Below are 26,574 nucleotides of genomic sequence, written 5' to 3'. Positions count from 1 at the left end.
TTGCTGATGTTGTCCGGAATATATCCCAAGTATACAAAATAATATCACCCCCCAACACACAATATACATTTTTATCTATTTGTGTGTATCTTCTTCATGTATTGCCTTCACCATCAATTTTTTTGAGCTTAGACTAGCACTAAGTTCTTGTTCCTTCTTTCCTTCTTTCTTCTTTCATATTATGTGAATGCATGCATGCTTGGGAGTGTATAGAGTCTTTATATATGATCTGCATGTGTTACACCCCGTAAAAATTGCTTGTCATCCTCGACTTTCTAGTTGTTGTTGTTGTTGTTGTCGTCGTGCGGTATTTTTCCTTTTTTTGATTTAATATTGTCTTTATATATACACAGCCAAGTGTGTCCTTAATATACACAATGAAATAATAATAAGAAGAATGAGAACCACCCCAATAAAGAATCATATACAGCAAAAAGCGATCAGTGACAATAAGGCTTTTCAATTTATGATTCCTTCTTCCTCCTCAGTCCTTAACATTTTTCTTTTTGGCTTTTTACGCCATCTCCTCAGACCATCTTACATTGATTGTAGAAGATGTAATAATGTATGTATATTGAATAATATTGAGCACTGCCATAAAAGATTTTATTTGCATTTTTATGGAAACAAACAAAGATAGCCATACCGCATGTATGTCTCTTGACGTCTTGTCTTTTTATCTTTGATGGGAGTTTTGTCAGAATATTTTTTTGGATGGGGTATTCTTTATACTTTTTGGGGGGTGCAGGAGGGTGGAATTTAAAGATGATTTGTATTATTATTTAAATTTTGCAGTCAAGTCTGACTAATATGGGGTTGGGGTGGGTTCACATATTGATGTGTCTTGAAGAAGTTACTTGATTAAGCAGGATTTATAGAACGGGGGGATCTAGATTAGGGACTATACAGAGAATCAAGTAGTTATATTTAGTCCAATCAGGATTTAAAAGCATCAAATAAAGCATAATACGTCCCTAAAAAAGGTAGTTATGTGCTAAAAAATTTAATTAGCATCAATTTCGAGCAGCACGACTAGGTAAGTTTCAGTGTTAATTGAAAAAATTTGGCAGAATCAGCTGTCTTGAGTATTTAGAGCAACCTCGAGAATGACTATCAACGGAATGGCCTAGTGGCACCCTATCAACTATAATATGCTGTTTTGGAATCTAAGATATATTTATTTGTGGATTAGGGCTAGTATTTGTCCCTAATCCTTGTAGCTTCAATAAAATCCGAATAGAACAAATCGACCAATCAAAAATCCGGTCCTAGACCGGTGTAACTCTGACTTGGTGCAGGATCGATTTAAATCCGATACCTTGCTAGAGGTACGCTGATTTGGTACCGCATTTTGGATCGATTAAGCGACTTGTGCTGTTCGAGCTGATTAAATACATCATGATTTAGGAACAGAGTGATGATGATCGATGACCAATATTTAGAGCAGCTTTAGCCCCAAAAGAACGTGATAATATTTTGAAAAATAAAATAGTTGCTAGTTCCTATTTTTGAAGTCCTCATTTAAATCAGCAATATCCAATAATCCTGACAAAACTACCACATGAAAGCAATATCGTACCCGTGAATTGACGTCGTTAACAAATGTTGACATCATCGCTTACATACGCACATACACATCTACATCGATAATATTCCTTTTTTCCTTCTTTTTTTTATTTGCTTGGGTATCATCATAAGGATCATGACAACAACGATGAAGTGAGCAATTTTCATTCAGTTGATGTGTCTTGACCCAAAAATCATATTTACATCCATCCATCCATTGCAAATAAATTTTCATTCGCCGTGCTATATTCCTTACCCTCGGTTATGTTGACCATTATCACTGCCATAAAAAATTATTTCTCCTTCGTTTCCTTTTGTTTTATTTTTCTTGGAAGGTCACAAAGAGGAATTGCTTGTGTGTTTTTTATGCTTTTTTTGCTATATACATTTTGGATATTGACAAATGGCCATTATCCTCTCGCTGTGCTGTTTTCTTTTATTAAAATCGATTTTTAAAATACTGAGATTTTTACATTTATGCTGATTTATTTCATTTTATTGTATTGTGATTGTGGATGGGGATGGGACAGGAAAAGATTAAAGTGAAAAAATAAGGAAATGAACATTTTAAGATCCTTAAAGTATTTTGTCTCCTTTATAGACATGCTGTTTGTGTATCTGTGTATTTTTAAATGCAGGCTGAGGATGTTCAGGATCACGCTCATTTAGGGGAGCATGCTAGACATAAAGCAGGGATATCTTCTTCTTGTTCCTCTAATTTTCTTCACCGAGTGGATCAAGAGTGGACACAAACACGTTGTAACTAGTTTTTGGCAAGTTAATGTCCAGTTGATGTCTAGTTCTAACCAGAGTTGCAAAAACAGGTGCCTGTGACAGAAACAAGAAACAGATTTGTCACAGAATTTGCCTTTTGGCAGGAATTGCCTAATTACAGGCAGTATCTTACACAGATTTTGCCTGTTCTCTTGCAGTGCCTGTTCACAGATAGATCGCAACTCAGGTTCTAACGTAATTGTGTCCACTCGGGTTCAAGTTAATGAAATAATAGAAATGTTGTTCAACTCACCTTTTTACCATCTAATTCATGTGTGCCATGTGCTAAAACTTTGTCTACACTAGATGGATCTGCGAAAGTGATGAAGCCAAACCCCCTGGAATAAGAAAAAATAGAAATAAATTCATAAGTTTTGGTTTTTCAAATTAAAAATAGTTGTTGATAATTTTGTAGAATTTAAAGACTTGTTTGTGATAAAACTCAAGGATGAGACCCATAACAGACAATGAGCATTGTCAACTAATGCATGAGCGTACGCATGAGTATACTCAATCAATTTAGTATAGTATATTCAATTTTTGAGTTCTAAAGTGCTCAATATCTCAAATTGGCAGGAGTTATCAAAAGATAGAGCTGCCTACTGACGTATTTTAGACGCGGCAATGGGCCCCGTGTGCCTCAGCCAAAGAAGTAAGAAGTAAGAAGTATACTCAATTTTGTGAGCATACTCATGAGCATGCTCCTTGTCTGTTCGGGACACTCATCTGAAAGTTGTAAAAATTCTTAAAATCAGCCCTTAATTAATTAATTTTTCTCCTATCAATTCCTTTCAAATACAAAAATTATTTCCATACTTTACAATTCCAACTCAAAAATTCTTCTATTATTTTATAAATTACACAATTTAAATCTCAAACTCAAACTTTTCATTTACAAAAGAAAATAGAAAATGGAAAAGGAACTGCTCACAATTGCAAACATAAACATTTGCTTGAAAAATAGTCTAAAGAAATACAAATACATAACTCTGTAGTTACTAAAATATTTTAATTGTTTAACTAATTGAATAATGAACAATTTTTCATTATACCTAGTTGTAGTAATTTTTCTTGATTTTAGGAAATTTTTTGTAGTTTTCCTTAAGAGGCAAATAGACCACTTTTGGGTACCGTAGTGGTCTTTATGTACCATGAAAGCCTCTATGAGGCTCTATCTTTATGCCTGATAGGGTGTGAAATGAAAATTGAAGGATTTTATGAAATTTTGGATAAAAGTCAATATCCTGGTTCTATGGTCGACATGTATAGTCATGTTGTTATCAAAATATGACCTAAACTAGGTTTAATTCCCGAACAGCACACTGTATTTGTTAAGGTACCATAGCATCGCCTTATAAGTGCTTAGAAGCAAAAATGTCCTAACAGCAACATGATGGTGGATTCCACACCTATGTCGCTCGGGTACAGCAACACTAGTCATCCTTTGAACTTCACTTATAACCAGAGTTCGAAGTCGACTCGGATTTTGTGTGAAAAAGTCGAGTTAAGGATAGTTGATTTTATATAAGATTCGTGTCTACTTTGAGCTTAGCTTATAATTATTCCACTTGAGAATACTTGCAAAATCCCAAAATTTAAATCAAATTAAAATGCACAAACTCCAAAAAAAAAATCCCCAAAAATCTGCTTTAATTCCCACAAAAAAAAACTCATCCTCACATCCTCACAAGGGTTAAATAAACTGAAATAATTTTTCAAGTAAGTAAAACAAAAATCCAAATATTTGCACTGAGTTACAGTTAGATACAGATATATAATAGGATGTTTAAATTCAAAGAGTTGAATTTAATTAATTTATTTCAGTTGCTCATCCTTTTATATTTTAACAACAAATAAGATTAACAATGATGATGAGAAAAGTTAGCAAGTTATATAAATTTATAAATTCATCAACTGCTGTAGATTATTGTGTATGGAGGTATGTACTCTAAATTACACAATAAATTTCCTCCGTTTTATGTAATCAATTCCTGAATGTAACTGAGTCATGATAATTATAATAATAATAATGAAGAAGAAGTGGAATGAAAGATTGAAGAATTTAGTTGAGCTGAGGTTGGAGGATTGAGATTGAAAACTAGGCGTATTTAGTTGTAAAATGGTTTTCTAAAGAAATTGATGAATTTTCTAATAAAAATAAAATTTTTGAATTTTTTGAATTTTTCAAATTTTTTATATTTTTTTTTCAATTTTTTAAATTTTTCAAATTTTGAGAATTTTTCAAATTTTTTAAATTTTTTAAATTTTTAAATTTTTTGAATTTTTCAATTTTTTAAATTTTTTCAAATTTTTTGAATTTCCTAAACATTTTCAAATTTTTCAATTTTTCAAATTTTGTGACTTTTTGAAATTTTTTTAAACTTTTCAAATTTTTTGAAATTTTTAAAATTTTTGAATTTTTTTTAATTTTTTTTTAAAATTTTGAAATTTCTTTTTTTTATTTTTTTAATCTTTTGATTTTTTCAAATTTTTTAATTTTTTTGATTTTTCAAATTTTTTTCAATTTTTTTCAATTTTTCAAATTTTTTTAGTTTTAAAATTTTTTAATTGTTAATTTCATACTTATTAAATTTTGTAACCTATTCAATCTTAACTTATATGTTATTCCACACTACTCCAGACCCCCTTTACATCTCTCCCAGATTTACAGACTAACTTTTTCACACACACAATGTGTACAAGCATAAATAACAATTCTTTTGTAGATCATTCTTATTATAATGTGTGTGTATATGTGTACAGCATAGTTGTACACAATAGTTAAAAAGCTTCTCATTCTATAATTCATTCTAATAACAATCATGCAAAGTAGCTTTATGAAATATGAGATGTAAGCTCTTTTTTACTCATATTTCGTAGCTGAAAAGTTTCTTTTGTGAATTTATTCATCACTTTTTGTTGTAACAGAAAAAAAAGAAAGAAATGTTGCCTTCACAATAAAAGGTAGAATAACTCTTTTGATAAAAGGATATAAAATACTAGTTGTAGGTGGTTCCTCTACCTACAGGAGGACTTAAAGCGCATTTCTGAAGGTTTAAGTATGAAATTAAGTCATAATTTGACAAGATGTGGCAAATTTTACAATTCGTTAGAAAAATTGCCCGAAAACAGCCATCCAGGTGCTATTAGGACCCTTTTGTATCTTGCCATCAATGCAGAGACCTAGCAGTGTCCTTGCGACTACCCGGGCACCTGCAATGTTCGTCTCGAGGGGATTTTAAACCATTTTATCAATTTTTTGTTCTAATAATTCAAGAGTCATATGCACCCGATGCTGTACTTTTGTCCCAAAGCTGTCCCAAGACAATCTCTAAAGCTATACCAATTCAAGTTCCATATACAGTCAACAATCCTCCATCTCATCCAAACCCACACCTCCTTACTAAAATTCACGCGTACAACAACAAAAAACTACAATTTTTTTAATGCTCACATATGAAGCTTTTTGTGAGCTAAAACAGCAACATTCTCTCATGCAGCAAAAGATTTTTGCTTCATTCTGCAAATTCATTCATTCTTATTCATAATTCTTGTTCTGTGTTACTCTGCATGTTCAGTTATGTTATTTTTTTGCGCAATAGACATTAAAAAGTTTTAATGTGTCTTTGTTAAAACTTTTTCCTCTCTTTTTTGTTCATGTCATGAGCGTGCGAATAGAATGAACAAGAAGAAGAATAGGAAAAAAAAATCTTCTTTTGATGCTGTTAATTCGAGAATCATTTAAATTTTTTTTTCAGGCTCACATTGCAACATGAAAATGTAGAAAAATTCTTATTGTATGTCGTGGGGACCTTGAGCAAAATTTTTTGTGATGAGTTTTGATGGGAATAGGGATGGTTTTGCGAGGGTGTAGTCAAGGGAGTAACTAAGCAACACAATGCAGGGAACCGAATTATTTGCTGGCAAAATAGGTTAAAATTCGCTTGAATGGGTTCATCAGGGCAAATTTGCGTCTTAAACTTAATACGGCGACACAGCAGTGCCCTCTCAAAATAATTGGAAAAATCTGAAAAATTCCTTGTTAAGCTCTTAAGTTCTGTTAAAATTAACAACATAAAGTAGCCTTCCCTGACCTGATTATGAGACTGCTATCCTATAAAAGAAGTAGTTTGTATAGAATTTGAATATGTTCCTCAAATTAGGTTCGTACCTCGGTACAATCTTCATCCAACCAACGATGTAATTAACGATATCAGGGGATATCAGTGATAAGTTATCACAAGAAGGTTTAGAATTAATGCTTGATCAGCTTCGGAGTCAGACTATGCCTTTCTGAATCCCCAAAAGGAAATTTGTAGCCTAACGTTCATTAATAATGACCAAATTTAATGATTGACTAAAAACTCTTTTTGAAAAATGAGTTAAAATTCCAATTAATTTTCAATCTGATTTTTCTTTTAGAGTTCAAATTCATATCCACAATTTGAATTTTGAGTTGTGAGTTACTTCATTAATTTCTAGTAATTTTGATCATTTTTTTGAATTTTCTAGTTCAATTGAAAGAATCGGGGCTTCCTCATATCCCTCAAAATAAAAAGAATAAAATAGAATTAATGAAATTAATTGCCATTTAAAAATTGAAATTTAATCCAAGAAAAAATCAAAAACATTCCAATTACAAAATCATCTTCAAGAATTTTTTTCATATAAAATTTCAGTTTCGTCTACAACAAAAAGAATCTGAAACACGTTCTCGTGTCAGATAATTAAAATATTTTTATCTCACGAGTTTTTGTTTGTTTTTCTTTTAATTAGTGATGTATTTATAAATAGACATCTTTGAAGACGGAGATAGATATGACAAAATAAAGATTCATTGATATTGTTATGTGAAAATTAATCAAGTTTATTGTCGTTGCCTTGAATGTAATGTGTGTCAAAGAACTGACGTGAATTTTGGTTGAAGAATTTCTGATAAAATTTATTTTGTTCATAGAAGATTCTAGATGTGTAAATTGAGTGATATTTTGGGATTATGAGTATTGGAGGGCTATTTTTAGATACAGGAATTAACAAGTTAGTGGAAATTATTAGAATTTGAGGGATTAGTCACTGGATGTCAAGTGATTGAGTGGCGTTTGTTGACAGATTTAGTTACAATTTTTAACATTGAATTATCAATACTTTTGGATACCCTTAACAGGTTTTTAGGTACCTTAGTGGTATCTCTGTACCACAAAAGCATGTCCTTTACCTGATAAGGTACTTAATTAACAAAATTCACAACTTAATTCACGAGAATTTATCACAAGTCATAACCAAAAATTGTCCACAAAAATGAAGATATTTTTTATGATTTTTAATCAAATTTAATTGAAATTCAATAAAAAATTCTTCAATTTTTATGTACCAAATAATTTAATTAAAGCAATAAAATTGTTCACTTACCTTGGTCTAGAAAATAGCGGACCTGTTGTGTCATTTATTCCCATACCAGTTGAACTGCAAAAATAATTCATACAGATATCTCTAAATATTGAATCAATTAATTAAATAAAACAATGCAAATTTTTTTTGGGGTTTCGAGACAATTAAAAAGAGGGAATTTAATTAATTAAATTAAATAAAAACTCATTAAAAAATATTTGTGTGTGTGTGTGTGTCAGAAAAAAGTTATTAAAATTTCATTCACTATCAGTTTTGCTTATTGTGCGATATGATGAGTAAGACACGTAAAAACAACAACGAATTTCAATTTTATGACATATTGTAGGAGACAAAAAAAAAGTTAAATTATGTGTGTCAGATGAATGATGTTTGTAGACAGACAAGGAGGGAATGTAGTGCGGTCTGGTATTGAGAAGGATCAGAGATGGAAATCTAGGATTATTTTGTGATTTTTTGGGATTTTTTTGATATTTTTCTCAGTTTTCCTGCAATTTTCTCAAGGGGCACAATTGAACAATAGTCCAATAAAGCTCTTCTATTAACACCAAATGAAATTTACTTAAATTTGGCACCTTAGGGTATTCCAACAGACCAGAATCTGGGCTATCGATCCCTAACAGACAAAGATATCACTTTTAGGTACCAGAGTGGCCTTTTTGGAGCATGACAGTCTACTACCCCAGCTAGGATATCCATTTAAACGCAAATCTTCCAATACAAGAGCCAGGCTTCTAAAACCGAATGATAAAGCAACAGTCCGGATGTCTGTATAACTTTTTTGTGTGATCGTGAGTTCAATCTCAACCAGAGACCGATCAATCAATCATTATATAAGGTGATGTCGATATAACATGGATATGCACAATGCCACGACAATACACAGGCATATGGAGTCTGCCAAGACTTATCGACCTGTCTTTATGGAAGTTGTCTAGATTTAACACCAAAATGGAGCCGAAATTTTAAAAATTTCTCATATTTTCATCATTCAAAATTTTCAACTCTGCCAACTTATTCCACAAAATAAGAACTAACAATACAGAAACAACTATATCAAGTATGTAGGTGGAAACCAAAGTTGTCAAACTTAATATTTAATAATACATGACTTATTTCTCTATTTTTTTCGAAGTTAAATGTCACATTTTATACACAACATCAAAGCCAATTTCATAACTTATGATACTTCCACATGACTATTATGTCATAATCTTGATTTTTTTCTTTTTTTTCATGAAACAATTTCTTTAATGCAAGTAATGTGAACAAGGAAAGCTGTAAGTCTCATGTGAAATCAAAATGACATCACATGCAGTCAGGAAATGCACAATGATCCGTGAATTTTTTACTATATTCTTCCATTTTTATACAAATGATAACATGTAAAGATTTTGAGGGGATTGGATTGGATGAAAAATGTATGGAGATAAGTATGAGAAGAGATTTCTTGTCGCTGAATTTGTCTTGTGATTTATTTTGAAATGTTGGGAAGAAAGTTGGGAAGAAATTCAGATTTTCGAGATTGTTTGATGTATTCAAGTGCATAATGGAGATTGAATATTGAATTAAATTGTGGAAAATCGCGAACATTTGCTGAATATTCAAAAAGGTTAAGATTTGAGATTTAGTGAATTTGTGTTCACGATGACTGACTTTTTGGGACCACCTAGATAATGTCATTGAGGATCTCATTGAGGATTTGACCCCTAAATACCTATAAGCTACAAGAGCAACATGGCGTAGATAGAAGACCTTTTGTAGCAACCTAGGCTCCAAGTCGGAGCATGGTTCCAGCAAGTAAGTAAGTAAGTAAACCTATACGCTTTGCATATTAGGCATTTCTACGGTATCATGGATCTTTAAGTATAATCGACTTTTTGCTACTGTGGTTGTAGCTTATGAGTTAAAATTCCCTAAATTACCCTAAATAACCCTTTATTTCTATTATATCGTCAATTTTCATTTTTCTACCCCGAGTGGACAACTTGATAAAATGTCTAATTGATAGTTAGCCCTATTTTTTACTATTTTATGGAAAATACCTGAGAAAATGTCGTTAGGGATCCTCCGTAATGTACGTATTAACTAAGGGAGTGAGGGGTTAGCATTACGAAGTTTCCGAACGTTGCCTCAATTGACCCCAGACCCAATTATTCTCAAGACATTGTGTTAACTTGCTCACTCAGCCACTATCAATAACAAAACTTATGCTACATTTAAAACCCTTTAAAAACCTCCCCGACTCAACTTTCAACAAACAATAAAAATATTAAAATTATTTTCCATTTCATAAAATTTCCAATAAAACTTTTAATTCCTTCAATTACAGACTTTTTTTCTCTGTTTTATTGTTCATCATGAAGAAAAGTTCGAAAGACGATAAAATTTGAATAATTTATCAGATTACAAATTTATTCACATATAATCTCTTCTATCTTATTTGATATTCCGAAAATTATTATTGCACAAAAAAAACTGAAATATCATCATGATAATGAAGATAAGAAAAGTAAATAAAAAGGAATAATAAGTTGCAGTAGATTGAGTAAGTGAAAAAGAGTAAGTGAGAGGGTAAACGATGATGATGATGAAAAAGAAAAGCAAAATGAAATTAAATCACATATTAATGTACACATGAGATAATAATTTTGATAATCATTTATCATTTGAACAGTCATGTACGCGTGCATTTTTATTTTTAGGCAACAAAAAAGAGTAAATTTTGGTGGGAATTGAAGGAAATGGACGCATTTTTGATTGATTGACATGAGAGTTTTTCTGCATTTAATATACGGAGGAAGATAAGGATTTTGCTCAATAATTGGAATCACTAAGACTCTGGTCCATTGCTGCATTGATTGGTAGATGCAAAGGTGCCCGTAACGACCATTCATTCGCTTGTCATACAGATCAATCGTGATCCTTGACCAACCACAGGTGTCGCCTAAAGCTGGCTCTATCGCTTGCTTCCACTTGCCAATTTCCAATGCGAAGCACCACACTATCTCTATCGACAGCTTCGTTTCAAGAGTTCTTTGATCGTCCATGCGATGCCTTATTTCGATATTTTTGCGATAAGTTTGTCTATAAGCCGACATGAGGTTAAGGAACAATTTTGGTAAAATCTGGTTTCAGATTAGACTCATGGTGATGTAGAGTCGGATATTTTGACTTTGCTACGGCATGTGCTTAGTCATGTGAAAACTCAATCAATACAATTGAGTATGATTAATTATCTGAATCTATACTCATGAGAATGTTCCTTGACTGTTCGGGTTGGTCGACCATTCGACCAGAGATCGCCACATATAGACCCAGCATCTAGCGCTCTAATTGATGTCATGGATAACAATTTTTCTTGAGCACGTAAGAATCAATCCCCAATCTAAGTCTTTGAGGTTAAATACTTCTTTGAATTTCTGGTTGTGAACCTGAACCAGAGCTCGTAGTGAATTAGGGCTTAGCTAGAAGACTTGACTAGCTTTGACTCAACATCATATTTAATCTGACTCAACTTCAACTTCTTCATGAAAATTAGACAAAATAAGAACAATCCCCCCAATTCCATCTTAAAAACCTCACCAAAATCGTTCACGAGAAAAGTACGAAAACAACAAGAAGAACAGATTGAAGAACGATGGTACAAAAAGGGGAGAAAAATGATTGATTCTTCCGGGCTTTGGATGGGCTTTTTATTTAAATCTTTTATGTCTAACAAATAAAGCATTCTGAAGAGAGATCTACGCGCAAATAAGGATGATATCGCTACTTTTCTGAACAAATGTACAAAAAAATGATACAGAGTGCACATATGTTAAATTTGTTACGTCTTGTGCTGAACTACAAGGAGGAATGATTGAAAAAAAAGACAGAATTGACGAGTTGAGGGTTAAATAACAACAACAACAACAAAAAATGATGATACTATCAATATGTATAATATGCTGTATCAATCTAATATCGATTTACAATCAAGACATAACTATTCATGCTCAATGATATTTTTCAACCAATATTTTTATATCTTTTGCGTGCAAGAATTGCCCTAATAGGAAAAAAGCATTATTTCATGGTACAGAAATACCACTATGGTACCTAAAAGCGGAGTTTGTGCCTGTTAGAGAGTACATTGCAACTTTTTAATGCTCAGGTTCTAAATGTGTCAATTAAACCTCCAAACCCCACCGCTCCTGAATGTCCCCATGGTTCCCTGGATAGCATGATCTTAGCATGTATCCGAATTTTGCCATACTCAACTCGAATTCAGAGTCAAACTGGCATCAGGATACTATTTTCCGTAAAACTCTATCTTTGAGTCGACTTAGGCAAAGTCTGGTCTCACGCTAGGGTTCCTAACAGGTAAGGATACCGCTTTTATGGACCATAGTGGTCATTCTGAACCATGAAAGCATGCTTTTTACTTTTTAAGGGGTCAGCTGACCTAGGGACATTTTCAGACCTTTTAAGGTGTCACTTAAACTGTCAATACTCCTTTTTCTGCCTATTTACAGCGCTTCAAGTCACAAATTCCCCATCAAAGCTACTCAACTTTCCATTTCAATCTTCTTTCCTTCTGTTTTCCACGAAAAATCACCAAAAGGAAAAAAAGACCGAGAAGAAAACCAATTTTTCAAGTTAGAAACAAAAGAAGAATCGAATAAAATTTGATAGGAGATTGGTCCTTCTAAGTTGATAGTTCTTGGTACTATCATAGTAAATAGTAGAAAAGCAAGAAGATCAAAAAAAAAAAAAATGTGTAAAGAATTTATGCTTGTTTGTGTGTCTGATAGGTCTATATAATATTTATGAATATATGTATGCATACATTGTGTCTTTACTTTGCCTTCTGCATGATATGAAAATAGCAGAAAAAATTTGTGTTTGATATGAAAAATTGAAATTTCAATAAAAAAAAAGTTTCTCGGTTTTTGTTTTTATCAAAATTTTATTCTTTTTTTCTTGATTTATGGAATCATCGTGGTGAAATTTATTTATTTACTGATAGGGAAATGGTATGTGTGAATGTTGTGACTCTTATGTCCAATTTGTAATTGCGTACATAAAGAGATGAATTCTATAAATACTTTTATCTTTGTTCTTTGATTTGTTTAATTCTTGAGATGGCTTTGTGATACTGCCAGCAATAAAATCAAATTTAAAGCTTTTTGAAGCAGCCTAGTCTCCAATTCGGAGCATAATTCCAGTAAGTAAGTAAGGAAGTAGAGAATCTTGAAGTATGGTACGAAATTTGGAACAAGATCCACATTACGAGAAGGATATTGATAGAACATAGAATAATGAAGTGGATTAATCTCAACATTTACATACCCAAACATATTTAACAGCTACTTCACCTTAAAACACCAAAATCCACTCCTCAAGACATTTTTAATTGCAAGTAAATAAATCATTTTTTCCATTCTAAATTGCTTTAAATATTTTAAACATCTTTCCAATTATTCATAATTTCGTTTTCTTTCCAATTTACCCTCGAAAAAAAAATTATTCCTTCTGAGTATAAAGTCTCAAGTTTCATAAAGTAATTTTACACTCTCATACATAATTAAATAATTGCTCACTTTCAATTTTCTTTTAAAGGAAAGAACAGAAAAAAAAAAACCAAAAGTTTTGTCATAACATGAAAAATTTGTCGCATTTGATTAAAAAGAAGAAAATAAAAATCTTCTTGTTTTTCACACCCTACCCCCTGACACCCCTCCCCTCCAAAAATTGTGGAGAATAATAATATTAAGAAGAGGTAAAAATGAAGATGAAATGAATGAATTTAATTTATGTCATGCGATTTTTCGTAATAATTTCTTTCATCTTCATACCTTTTACCCTTAGAAATATATTGGCTTGAAAATTGGGGTTAACTGGTGAATTTTGATGATTAAAACGCATTAGATGAATGTATGAACATTTAATTCTAGACAGTCAAGGTTAAAGAAGTTGGATAGAATTGTTAAACAGATTCAATGACTGTTAAATTGATGAAGTTGCCTGATGTGCATGTGTGTGAACCAGGGACGTAATTAGGAATTGTTTGAGGCCAAAAAGGTGAGCAGGGTGTATGATATCTTTATGAATGTGAACATGCTTGTATGAAAATGATTTTAGAGGACCTTCATGACATGGGTAAGTCACATAAATAGATAATTTTTACACCACTCAATGACGATGTGTACGAGTGATTCCACATGGATACGATATTCACAACTATACTGCCGTCATTACACATCGTGACCACTTTTCGGTCTACTATATGTTAAAGGTTGAACGGAGCAGATTTACTGAATATCGCATAAGGATTAGGAAGTTGGAAATGACTTGAGATGGACCGTTTGATGTACTTTATCCCGAGCTGCTGAGCCTCATTAAAAATTCTAAATTTCCTTAATTTTAGAGACTTGCACCTAAGCTATTATAGTTCCGGATTTAAAGCTAATCTAGTACCAAGTCAGAGTCACGTCCTCCTGCATTTCGAATTTTTATGGATTAACCGATTTTTGCTATTAGAATTAAATTTTAAATATCATGCTTGATTAACATCCCTAACAGGCAAAGTGACCGTTTTTAGGTACCATAGTGGTCTTTCTGTATCATGAAAGCATGCTCTTGGTCTAAGGACATTTACCCTCTTATCAACCTGACAGTCAAACTGAAATAAATTCACTCTTTTAACAAGAAAATTCCCCTCAAAAAAAGGAACCAGAAAAACGAGAAAGAGAGATTTTTAATGTCATCCAACATTTCTACACAATGAGAGCTTTTTTTGAGGCAATTAATTTGGAAATGAAATAATAAATCCTCGCTCTTTCACTGTTTATTCTTTTTCTTTCTCTCATTGCTTTAATTAAATATTTTTTTTTTATTCTTTTTTTAGAAAAAAAGTATGTTCTCCGTTCACAGCTTATTGTAGTGAATGTGACACCTGCTTGAGCCATTAACCAATACGACTCTTTTATAATTGTCATAAGATTTAGTATTTATGAAAAAAAATCTCTTATTCAAGTGTAAAGTTAATTTTTCATGTGCCGCTGCTGTTGTGCCTGTATTTCTATTTTCATTATTAACCTCAAGTCTTAACCGATCAATATTAATCGCTTTACTCTCGGATTTTTCTTTTTCTATTATGCCATTTTTTATTACCCACCCTACCCCCATCCACATTCCATTCTAGATTTATTTTTATTTTCATTTTCATTTCGATTTCCCTTTTACTTCCTCACAATCGTTCATGGCTGCTTGTATGCGAGTCATTTATACGCAAAAACGAATAAATCCTTACGTACGTTTAAGAAGGAGAGAAAAAAGTCTTCAATATAAATTGTGTATATGTAAAGCAATATAAATAAAAAAAGGCACAAGGCACATGCAATAAGTATGTTGAGATGAAAATAAACAACGATTGTGTGTGCTTTTGATTTCTATGTATATGAACATTTTATATCCCCCAATGTCATGCCTCTCCTCTTTTTTTTGTCGTCATTTAACTGGGGTTGTTTATAGGGGAGGTGGATGAAATGACCAAGTTTGATGACTGTCCCTAATTATGGTGTACAGCATTTTATTGAATATTATTGGATACTGAACATGTTTTCTGAATTTTGACTCAGATTTAAGAGTTTTCTAAGAGTTTAAAACCATTAAACTCAAATTCCTCTAATACTTCGCTGGCCATGCAGATCAAATATGATCCATTGGATTCCTCAGATGGCGCCTAATGCTGACATTCATCTGCCAATCACCAATACAAAGGAACATACTTTTTCAATCGATAATCTCCTTCCTATAACGCTAATTCTCACAAAATTTCAAATTTCTAGTTGATATTAAGGTTTTACGGTCTAAAATTTGCTGCAATTGAACAATGGTGATCAATGCAAATCTTGGCAGTCAAAATTGCGATTTTGTTTATTTTCTGTAGACTTTCTCCCACTCTAAACACCTTCAAATGGCATCTGAAAGCCACAAAACGTTGAAATAGCGAAATATGTTGTCTGCAGTCCATCATGACTCTAGAGTAGGGCCTGATTTCACAGAGCCATAACCTAATTTCCCACCATATCCACGTTTTGTGCCCTTCAAGCACCATTGTAACCAAAAAACAGTAAATTTACAATTATGCACTCTAATTTGTCGACATGACAGCTCCACATTGTCAAATTAAAGTTTTCTAATGTTAAAGTCTTCATCTTTATTAACCAACACATCTCTACCTGCTGCACAATCCCTCTCATCTTAATTCTCAGATCTAAACTGCACTTTAGTATCCCCTCAAGAGAAACTTGTTGACATTTCATAACTTGTTTCATTTATAAATGTACATATATATATTTTTATTGTTTTACGACCCCACATGTTTTTCTCATATGTTTTATGTTTCTCATCTCATTCCGTTCCTCACACCCTAATCTAGAATCTCCTCAAAGGAATCGGATGATGATATTTTTGGGATATTAAAATGCGAGCCTTTACATAAATATACAAAAGACATTATGATTATTATAAATATATGTGTAATTCACTGTTTAGCTGTTCTTTATGAATTGCTACACATTTACATTGTTGTTGCCGCTGTTGCTGCTGTTTTGTCTCTCTACATCTCGGATAAATAAGAGAGGAAATTTTGGATAATAAAGCAGCAACAGTATAACATTATTAAAGAAGGGTTAAAACCATAACAAAACAGAAAATAAACTTCTTTTTATTGTTGATAATCGCAAAGATTTTTACAAGCAACTAAATATTCATATCTGGTTAGCCATCATAAAAGCAAGCACTTTAGCAGAAACCATAAAAAAATTTAATATACACACAGACTCATGAAAATTCCATTAGGATTTTTTGTTTTTTTGTGATTATATGTTTCTGTTGTTTTTGTTTTTTAAATTAACCAGAAATGAGATCAAGAGATGAGGAAGAGGACGGAAAGTTTTTAATTTTGATGCATGCTTGAGATGAGATGGGAGGCAAGGTGATGCAACTTGGTTGAGATGTGAGGCCTAGTAAGATGTTGCTTCAAATCTCATTTATTGCCATCATAATGGCTCTAATAGCACAAGTTGGTTAATCTTTCCAAATTCGCCTGCAAACCCGCGTGACTCTGCTATTGTACCGGATTTAATCCAGATCTAAACTGGATTTAATACAAATTTGGTACCTTTCCAGAGTCAAACCGGTCTTCTGTCGGATTTTGGATCGATTAACCGACTAGTGCCATTCGGATGAGCTCAACACAGCTCTCATGTAATCATCAGAGCACCTTTGCATAGTTTTTACATTTTCTTGTCAGCACTAAGACATGTGGTGTCATAGTAACTATGCATTGCCGCTAGAGAAGCCTTAAACTCTTTAAAATCGAATGATTCAGTTTTTCAAGCTAGAATTTACAGCAAAACTCTTAAATTCCAAATTACCCTAAAGACACAATATCCCCCAAACTCCTTTTTTGCCAGAATTCGCCGCCAAGGAGCCATAAGGGCAACTTGGCATTTTACTATTGATCTGGAGACGTACTGGTGCCCTAGCAAATGTAAAGGAAATGGCTGTACTTATATAGCACCTGAGAATTTGTGCTAAGTCATGGAGTTACCTATTTCCTAGGTGGCGTTCGGCCTATGTCTACTACACAAACATACTTTGCTGTTCGGATTATTGTGTAAAATCTCAAACTTCCCAACCCTTTCCATCCAATTCCATCTCAATGTCCACCACCAAGAAGATATGATATAGAATATAAAAAAATTAAAAATTATCAAGCTTTAATTGCACAATTCAGATTTTGTGCCAAATTATTATTGCTATTATTATTTCAAAGATTTTAATTGATATGAAATTTAATTTTCGAAAATTGTTTTCTCTTCTCATTCATTTAATAAATTATGTATAAGCAGTCACTCTATGAATGGAAAATGCATTGCAATATTATTTTCTCGGCAATTTAGTTGTTCTATGTAGTCTGTGTATAAGCTCATTTCCCAAATGAATTGATATATTAGTTTTTGGATAATTATTTTTATTATTTCTTCTTTTTTGCTCTTTTTGTGTCATAATTGATTGTTTTGGAATTATATTTATGGGATATTCGATTCGTATGTGAATGCGGATGAGATGGGAGGGATTTGTGGATGATGGAAGCTTCTGAAGGGCTTTTATGGAGATCCAGCACAACATTGATATTGCAGAATTCAAGTACTGTCCTGATATCCATCAATCTCATCAATTCATCCACAACATACTTCAAATTCTTACAATACTCAATCCAATATTCCACTAATTGAACTTAAAAGTAGAAAGCAGTCACATATCGCTAGACGGATGCATGTACACATAAAAAATAATTCAATTCAATATTTCGGATACTTTCATTAATTGAACCATCACAGAATGACAATCAGCAAACAAAGCAATTAAATGTCAAAATAGACATGAATCAGCAAACAAGAGAGATAATATAAAAAAAAAGTTATTATTATTAAACAGAGAATGATAAAAATTTTTGTGAGACAAAAAGTTCGTCCATCCCCAACACACAAAAAAAAAAACTTTTCAATTAATCTCCGCACACAATTCATTTACGAACGGTTCTGATGTATTTATACACTATGAATTGTGTACAATCAGTATAAAAAAATTTATCCAAACTCAATAAAAAGAAGAGAAGAGAGTATTAAAGAGTTGGAAAGTTAGGATGATGTTGGAAGGGTTGTGGACGCATTTTTGAGACTTTTCTATAATTAAAATTAACATTGCTGTATTTTTCCTCGGGCCCTCGTGCGCCCCAGCCAAGGAAGTAGTAAGTAAGTATTTATCCCCAACATACAAAGGGCATACTTTGAGTATACTCATTAATTAATCAGCATGCTCTTTGTTTGTTAGGGTATCACTGTTTTGTTTATAGACTTAGTTTAGTCCTGAGTTAGATAGAAGTATAAATGTTGAAACAGAGGCACGTATGATAATTCTGAGAGAATGTCAGTTGCATTGGTTAGCAGTAAATTTGTACAAACAGTGTATTAAGGCCAGGATTGAGGCCAGCACCAAAGTTAAAGGGAAAGCCTTTTGTGGTAACCTAGAATCCACATCAGAGCTTGATTGCAATAAGAAATTGGGGAAGTTGTATCTAAAAACATCTCATAATTAGGTTATTAGAGGAACCTCAGACCCCCAGGATCTTTGAAATCAAAAGAGAATCGATATTGTGACTTAATGCGTTGAAAAATCCTATTATGCAAGATTTGGTATCTAAGGAAGCCCAACAGGAAAATAGTATGCTCTCATATTGCAGAAAGACCTCTTCGGTACCTAAAAGCGGTCTCTTTGTCTGCTAGAGGAAGACCTCCTCTTAGCGTTCGCTGATTCCTTTCCCGTCCCGGTTCTGTTGAACAAGTGACGGTGAAGGAATCATGTGGGACCGAGTAATCATAAAATCCTTTAATTCATCTCTAAATCAAGGAATTATGTTGGAATTATGCTAGTTATAAGCAAGTCATAAGTATGAATCTTCGATTTTCATTAAAACTCTCAAATCCTATCAAATTCTTTGAACTACTGACTCAATTCCAAATAATTTGCTAACACCTTAAGCCAATCTGCCAAAATACCACCAAATCCACCAACATTGTAGACAATCGTGTCCATAAAAATGAATGATAATAAAAACTATATTGAGTGGACGATTGGAAAAACACAAAAGCTTCCGATACACAACTACACACACAAAACCTAAAAAACTATACAATACAGAAAATCTACAGAGAACAAAAGAAGAGATAACCGAATAAACCAAAAAGGAGGGAATGGGAATGTGAAGGGAAACAACAAAACAAAAAAGATGTACAAAACATTAAAAAGGTATCCATTATATTGCTAAATCGATTATCTTAATAACAAGCGAAATCAATTTGTGAAATTAAATTCAACTGAAAACTATCATAAATTCCGATTTTTATTGAATTTTGAAGCTTTTTTCAATTTTCATGAAAGCATTTCAAAAAATTGGACTTTTTGAAGATTGAAATGGAGAAATCAAGGAAGAACTATGGAAGAAAAAAAGGTTATAATTGAAGTTATCTATCTGTCTACTTTATGCCCTTAGAGATGAATTAAGAGTCATGAGAGAGATAGAGAAACTTTAAATTGAAAAATTAATTTCTTCTCGTATTCTGTTTGAGTATTGTAGAAACTTTTTCATAAAATAGAATAGCTTCTTTTTTTTTGTACGTTTTCTATTTGAATGATGATGTTTTAATGGAGCATCCGAAAAATTTCCTTTTGTATGCATTGAAATCTAGAATAACACATTTTTTTGAAGGAAAGAAGAAATTTAATTTGGAAAAGTGACTTTGTGATTGAACATTTTGAACTAAGTAATTTATATTGCTTGAGTTTTTAATTGTTGAAATGAACTTTTTATATTTTGCAACTTGATGTTGTTGGATGTGATGATTAGATGGATGGGAGATCATAAAAATTAATCTTTTTATTGCGACTTTGTTTTTGCTATAAATTAAGAATTTAAAATTAATTTTCAAATTTTCTCAAGTTGCATAGTTCGGAAATTGACCATCAGGATCCCGTCAGGGCAACAGCGTATTACATTTTGTAAGGAGTGCAATCACGATGTTTTGTAAGGATTGTCAGCTGAATTCTCAAAAATTTGTTTGATCACATATCTATTAGGACACAATGCAATGTCATAATTAAAGTATTTTACTGACTCCTATTAAGGCATTGTTTCTCGACGTTTTTTAGCGCAATACACTTAACGACAAATTTATACTAACAGACAAAGAACCTATATTTAAATCAAGTTTTACGAAAATTTAATTACCTAAAACCGTTATATTTGGCTCTAAGATTTATAGTCAATTTGGTATGTCCATAAATTTTGGACACATCTGAAATCTGCATCACACTAGTGTATCGCAGAGTATAGTTTGAGAAGCAATATTTTCGAGACGATAAGTAAATTGTTGATATTTGAATATGAAGTCTAGGTAGATGTGTGATTGCCGATGTCGGCAACCGATAGAATCGGCCAGTCGTTCATTGATTTTATCGGCCATTGTTTTTTTATCGCTCGTCGTTTTTTTATCGGCCATCGTTTTAAAAAATAAATGGCCAATGTTCCTATCTGCCACCGTTTTTGGCCGACCAATAAAATCAGGCCGTTTCACAACTCTGAGTTTAGGTTCTCCCAAATGTGGGTAAAAATTGTATTTAGGGTTCGAATTTCTTAAAATAAATTAATATATAGTTGTTACATCGTTATCAAAAAGTGTCGATGCGACTGGTAAAAAGGTCTGTATATTAGCTTCTATCTGACGTTTTATGCTGATTGGTTGCCACGAATTGCAACATTAGGATAAATTGCATTTTTTTCGTGAAAATGGGACTAAATCTTCAGTCACAGTGCCATCAGAGTAACTTCTCGTATTGGCATTCAAACGACATTGTAACGATGCCCTATCCAATGCATCATGCTGTTGTGCCACTCCATCTTTCATCTCAAAACAATACAAATATTTATATCCCATAAAATCATTAAAAACATTACAAGAATCCTCAAAAAATTTCTAATCATAAATCTCAAAAACAATCTCTCAACAATTTCCATACAAAACCTACTTATCGAAAGTGAAAAAATAAATCCGTGACATTCCGTTGACATTAAAAACATTTGATTACTCTTCCAGCTACAAATATCCTCTTGTAATCTCTTCTAACTTAACATCCGCATTCTCAACAACGAAATTCTTTTTAATTCTTTTTCCAACTTCAATGATTTCAACAACATCAACTCATCTGCAATATCCTCGCCATTCTTTCAACTTTTGACGCTTTACACTTTACATCATAACGTGACTTTGAATAAAAATAAGTTTAAATATAAAAAAAAATTCTTGTTTTTGCCACTCATCTTATGTAACAATGTTGTATCTTCATCATCAGAATTGTACACCATCAAGACTCTCCCACTCTAACATTTTACACTCGCTTTTGACGTCTTGACGGTGACAAAAAATATTTTTTTGTGTAAAATGTTGAGAACAATAGAAAAATTTATAATGATGAAATACTGGCTGTCATATTCACAAAAAAAAAAAAATGTAAAAAAAAGTTCTCTTTACCATTCGTACATAAATCCCTCATAAATATACGTAAGTGCTCTCTATCTTTACATTTTTTTCGTTCCCTTTGTCACATGTCTAGATGCTTACTTAGTGAGTTACTTTGTGTATTAACGGGTGGTAAAATGGAAGCTGGAATATGGAATGGAAAGTTGAATGTGACTATTTGTGGGATGGATGATGATGAGAACGCATTGTTGAGGTATCAGGTTAAGATTAGAGCTCTGTATCAAATTATGCTTAGAGTGGGAGGCCTTGGTACACAGCAGCAAGGGAAAAAAATACAGCAATGTCCCGGCCAAAATACAGCAGATGGCCGATTGTATGCTACTTATGCTGATCTGTATTTAAGCTTGAGCTAAGCTATACACTGAAGTTGAAGATGAAATAAAAGATGAGGTTTATCCGAAAGACTCAAGTAATGGAATTGTCAGCAAATTGAAGTATTCGTTCAAAGTTGCAGATCTAGAGACAAAACATGCAAGAGACAAAAAATCAGGAAAGCAAGATTTGCAGTTCTTTTCCGAACCCTAGTTAATTGTGTCCTTAGGCCAGTGTTACTGTCGTAGTGCCAGATTTTATTAAATCCTACTTGAAGCCAAAGGTTTACGACTTATTAACGCTATGACTTTTGGATCAGTTTCTGCTTTCGTTTCTCACTTGTTGTTAGTTGATCTTCATCATACAGCTTAGCTTAAGTTAAAATACAGCTCAGCATAAGCTTAGCTCACTCACTTCAGACACTAAGTCATCCTACAACCCCACATAACCCTCCATATACCTTCCAAAAAATTCCCGCTAAATAGAAAATTGTGATGACTTTTTTTAATAACTTGTCACATGGATGGATAAGAGAATGAACAAGAGAGAGAGAGAGAGAGAGAGAGAGAGAGAGAGAGAGAGAGAGAAGGAGAACTAGAAAAGAAAGATAAGCAAGTAGGCAATATTTTAATGTTCATATATTCAACATAATAAAAAAAAAGAAAACTTTTTTTCATGACTTTCGTGCGTTCTTTTCGTATTTATTCATCATCATTACATTGACGATGATGTTGATTGTACATAAAGGAAGCAGAAAAACGTGAATAAGATGAAAACAAAAGAGATATATTCATAGGAAGGTATATTTAGTTTTTCTTTCGTTGATGTTGCTGTTATCGTCATTGTCGTCGTCATCATTGTAGCAATAGGTGGTATATCTTGAATTTTGAGATTAATTTGTGACTTTAAATCATTTTGTCCTGTAAAATTTGAGTATAAATTCAGTTTTTACTTAAAAATGCGCCTTAGTCACCCACTCCAAAGCCAATATCCCATCAGTCTCCATTTTAGAACGAGTGAGAATTAAAAAGTGATAATGGTGTGAGAAATGAATAGAAAAACGAAGAGACAAGCTATAATAATCATGTTTCCTGACACGAATTTGTCTAATTAATGTCAAAAAATATAAAAATGACTTTGATGCCTAAGTGCCTTATGTATTCATAATTTTTAGCTCGCTTGTTGTTGTTTGTCATTATTTTGTAAATGAAAAAGGACACATTTAACTCCATCATGACGTTCAATTTATGCTTTTTTTCCATATTAGAGTGAATGTGCTTGTTTGTGTCTCGTAGCAATAAAAATAATGAAAATTAAAAGTTTTTCTGATTTTTATTTTAAATGATGAATCATTTTTCAGAGAAATGAAAATGTAAAATTTTTTGTAATAATTGGGTTAAAACTGCCCAATGGGAATTAGAGTAAAGGGGTTATAAATTTTATTGTAATTGTTTCTTTCCTTTTATTGTAGTTTTTCATTGTGAAATTGAATTTGCTGTGATACTTTTTAGGGGAGGTTGAAGGGCTTGCTAGCATTATGGAATATATGTGTCATCTGTATTGGCACTGAAATTGTGCAATCTTTTGAAAGTTCTTGTCTATGCAGAGTATGAATTGATACTTTATGCATACTCAATAATAATCAGTAATCAATCCAGAATAGTACAAATCGGTTAATCATTCAAAAATTCGGCCTGAGGTTGGCATGACTCTGATTTGTAGCCAGATTTGGATCAACTCCGGATGTCAGAATCATGCAAGTCAAGTGTCGGATTTTAGATCCAATAACCAACTAGTGCTTTTCTGAGATGAATTAGCATCATATCAACTACTCAAACTCAATAGCAAAGCTCGAAGTCGCCTTCGAAATCCGCATTCAGCTCATCCTCAATGGTTGAGTACTAGAAAATCGATCAAGCATAAATTCAGGATCCTGAACGACAATGATTTCTGACTCGAACTGTAGAAGTCGGTTAATGATTCCACATTCATGCAAAAGGCCAGAGTGACTTTGGCAACTACTTGGCGACTAAGTCAGAGTCACGCAGAGCTTTGGTGAAATTCTTGATCTATTAACTGATATGCGCTATTCCGAAATAAAGTGATGTTGTGTTGCCATGTGAATGCATTTGAACATGGTTATAAAGTGATACGCATTCGTTTAGCCGAGACAAGTTTTTTAGAATTTCTTCTTTTCTATTAACTTTAACGAAACAACTTTTTTACTATATTAAATCTTATTAAAAATGTCAAATAACAAGCATAAATTAAAGACTGTTAAGTTAGGATTTTCACGGAAAACTGAAAAAAATTGAAAATTACAACAACAACAATACGCATTCGTTTAGCCGAGCTTCCAATTTTGTTAAATTTTGATGAAATTGCATAATCTAACTAACGTTTTATATTCTTAAACACTAACTATGAATACAACAATGCTTAATCATACTTAATACTATAGCAATACTACATAGTTATGTTAAAAATTTAAATTTCAAAATGGCGGCAAGAAACTTATGATTTTTCAAGATTTTGGCACGAAATTATATATTTTTTTGAGTTTCTTCAATAAATCTTACTGCTTTTTCATTAATCTTTCAGATAATACATAACTTGTTACTATTTATGTAGATTAAAGGGAAAAATTTGACAAAAACTTTTAGTTACTTGAAGTTTTATTCCAAAGTTTTTTTCTTAATCTTAAATTTTTTGTTATATATCAGCATTATGCAATTAAAACTAGCTTTTTCATATAGTATTTTAACTAATAAATCAACTCCAATAAGTTAATCAATGATGTAATGAGGGATTTTTCAAAAAAAAAGTAAAATTCTAGTCTTGGAAGAAAAAAAATTTTTTTCATAGGAAACTCACTAAATTTCATAAGTGTAGACTCATGACACTAGAATTTTACTTTTTTTTGAAAAATCCGTCATTACATCATTGATTAACTTATTGGAGTTGATTTATTAGTTAAAATACTATATGAAAAAGCTAGTTTTAATTGCATAATGCTGATATATAACAAAAAATTTAAGATTAAGAAAAAAACTTTGGAATAAAACTTCAAGTAACTAAAAGTTTTTGTCAAATTTTTCCCTTTAATCTACATAAATAGTAACAAGTTATATATTATCTGAAAGATTAATGAAAAAGCAGTAAGATTTATTGAAGAAACTCAAAAAAATATATAATTATCGTGCCAAAATCTTGAAAAATCATAAGTTTCTTGCCGCCATTTTGAAATTTAAATTTTTAACATAACTATGTAGTATTGCTATAGTATTAAGTATGATTAAGCATTGTTGTATTCATAGTTAGTGTTTAAGAATATAAAACGTTAGTTAGATTATGCAATTTCATCAAAATTTAACAAAATTGGAAGCTCGGCTAAACGAATGCGTATTGTTGTTGTTGTAATTTTCAATTTTTTTCAGTTTTCCGTGAAAATCCTAACTTAACAGTCTTTAATTTATGCTTGTTATTTGACATTTTTAATAAGATTTAATATAGTAAAAAAGTTGTTTCGTTAAAGTTAATAGAAAAGAAGAAATTCTAAAAAACTTGTCTCGGCTAAACGAATGCGTATCACTTTATTTACAAGAACCTTGTGACTACATTATTATCACACAGTAATTTCACAGGAGCTATGAAGACAGATAAGTCGCATGAATCGAGCACTAACATACCATAATCTCAGCAATGCAAAAATTATAGCCAATTGGCCATTTTGATCATGCTCTTTTCATTAAGTAGTATCTGAATGACCCCTAACTCATATGTCATCATTAAGTATTGTCCAAACTATATCAAGCTGGACATGACATCAAAAAATTTCATTAAAAAGTCATAGAAAGCAATCAAAATCCACCCGTAAAAAAATGACAGCAAATTAATTCACAACGAAAAAACCCCAAAAAAAAAAATAATTTAAATATAAAATTCAACATACCTTGATCTTCGTGTTGTGGGATCTTTCATAACCATAACTTCTGTTATTTCTCCAAATTTACTAAAATAGTCTCTTAGGCTCTCTGTGAATAAAATATAGAAAAATTATGTCATAAATTAATTCATTATTCAAAAAAATTTAATATTTAAAAATTGCATACAGCACATATCATCAACCAACCAATTCTTTATATCCATTCTGACACAAAAAAAAAAATTATTTCTCTTTTTGTTCACCATCCACATACCACTTCCCACCACTCCTCCTCTACATATGATAGTTGCCACAAACTAAAACCTCAGCATGGAAATCAATTTAATAAATTGTGGATTAAAAAGTTCATTAAAACTCAAACCTCATGAATGCATGTATGAATGAGTGATTTTAAGCAAGAAATTATACATATCCAATGGA

At 32.0% G+C, this 26,574-nt stretch overlaps 1 protein-coding gene across 2 annotated transcripts in view; it reads right to left on the bottom strand.

The window, feature by feature from the left end:
* LOC139092937 (RNA-binding protein Musashi homolog Rbp6-like) overlaps positions 1 to 26,574 on the bottom strand; it is a 219,802-nt gene that overhangs the window by 172,494 nt on the left and 20,734 nt on the right. For both annotated transcript variants that reach the window (XM_070643510.1, XM_070643511.1), the window contains exons 2-4: positions 26,161 to 26,242; positions 7,750 to 7,803; positions 2,594 to 2,678 (exon numbers count right to left, since the gene is read on the bottom strand). In XM_070643510.1, coding sequence (XP_070499611.1) covers positions 2,594 to 2,678; positions 7,750 to 7,803; positions 26,161 to 26,242 — 221 coding nt within the window. The remainder of the gene's footprint in view (positions 1 to 2,593; positions 2,679 to 7,749; positions 7,804 to 26,160; positions 26,243 to 26,574) is intronic.

This window comes from Chironomus tepperi, unplaced genomic scaffold (assembly GCF_022539635.2).
Source record: "Chironomus tepperi strain 1889 unplaced genomic scaffold, CSIRO-AGI_Ctep_v1 contig_316, whole genome shotgun sequence".
NCBI lineage: Eukaryota > Metazoa > Arthropoda > Insecta > Diptera > Chironomidae > Chironomus > Chironomus tepperi.
Note: the sequence above shows the minus strand (reverse complement) of the source record. Positions and strands in the feature narration are given on the sequence as shown.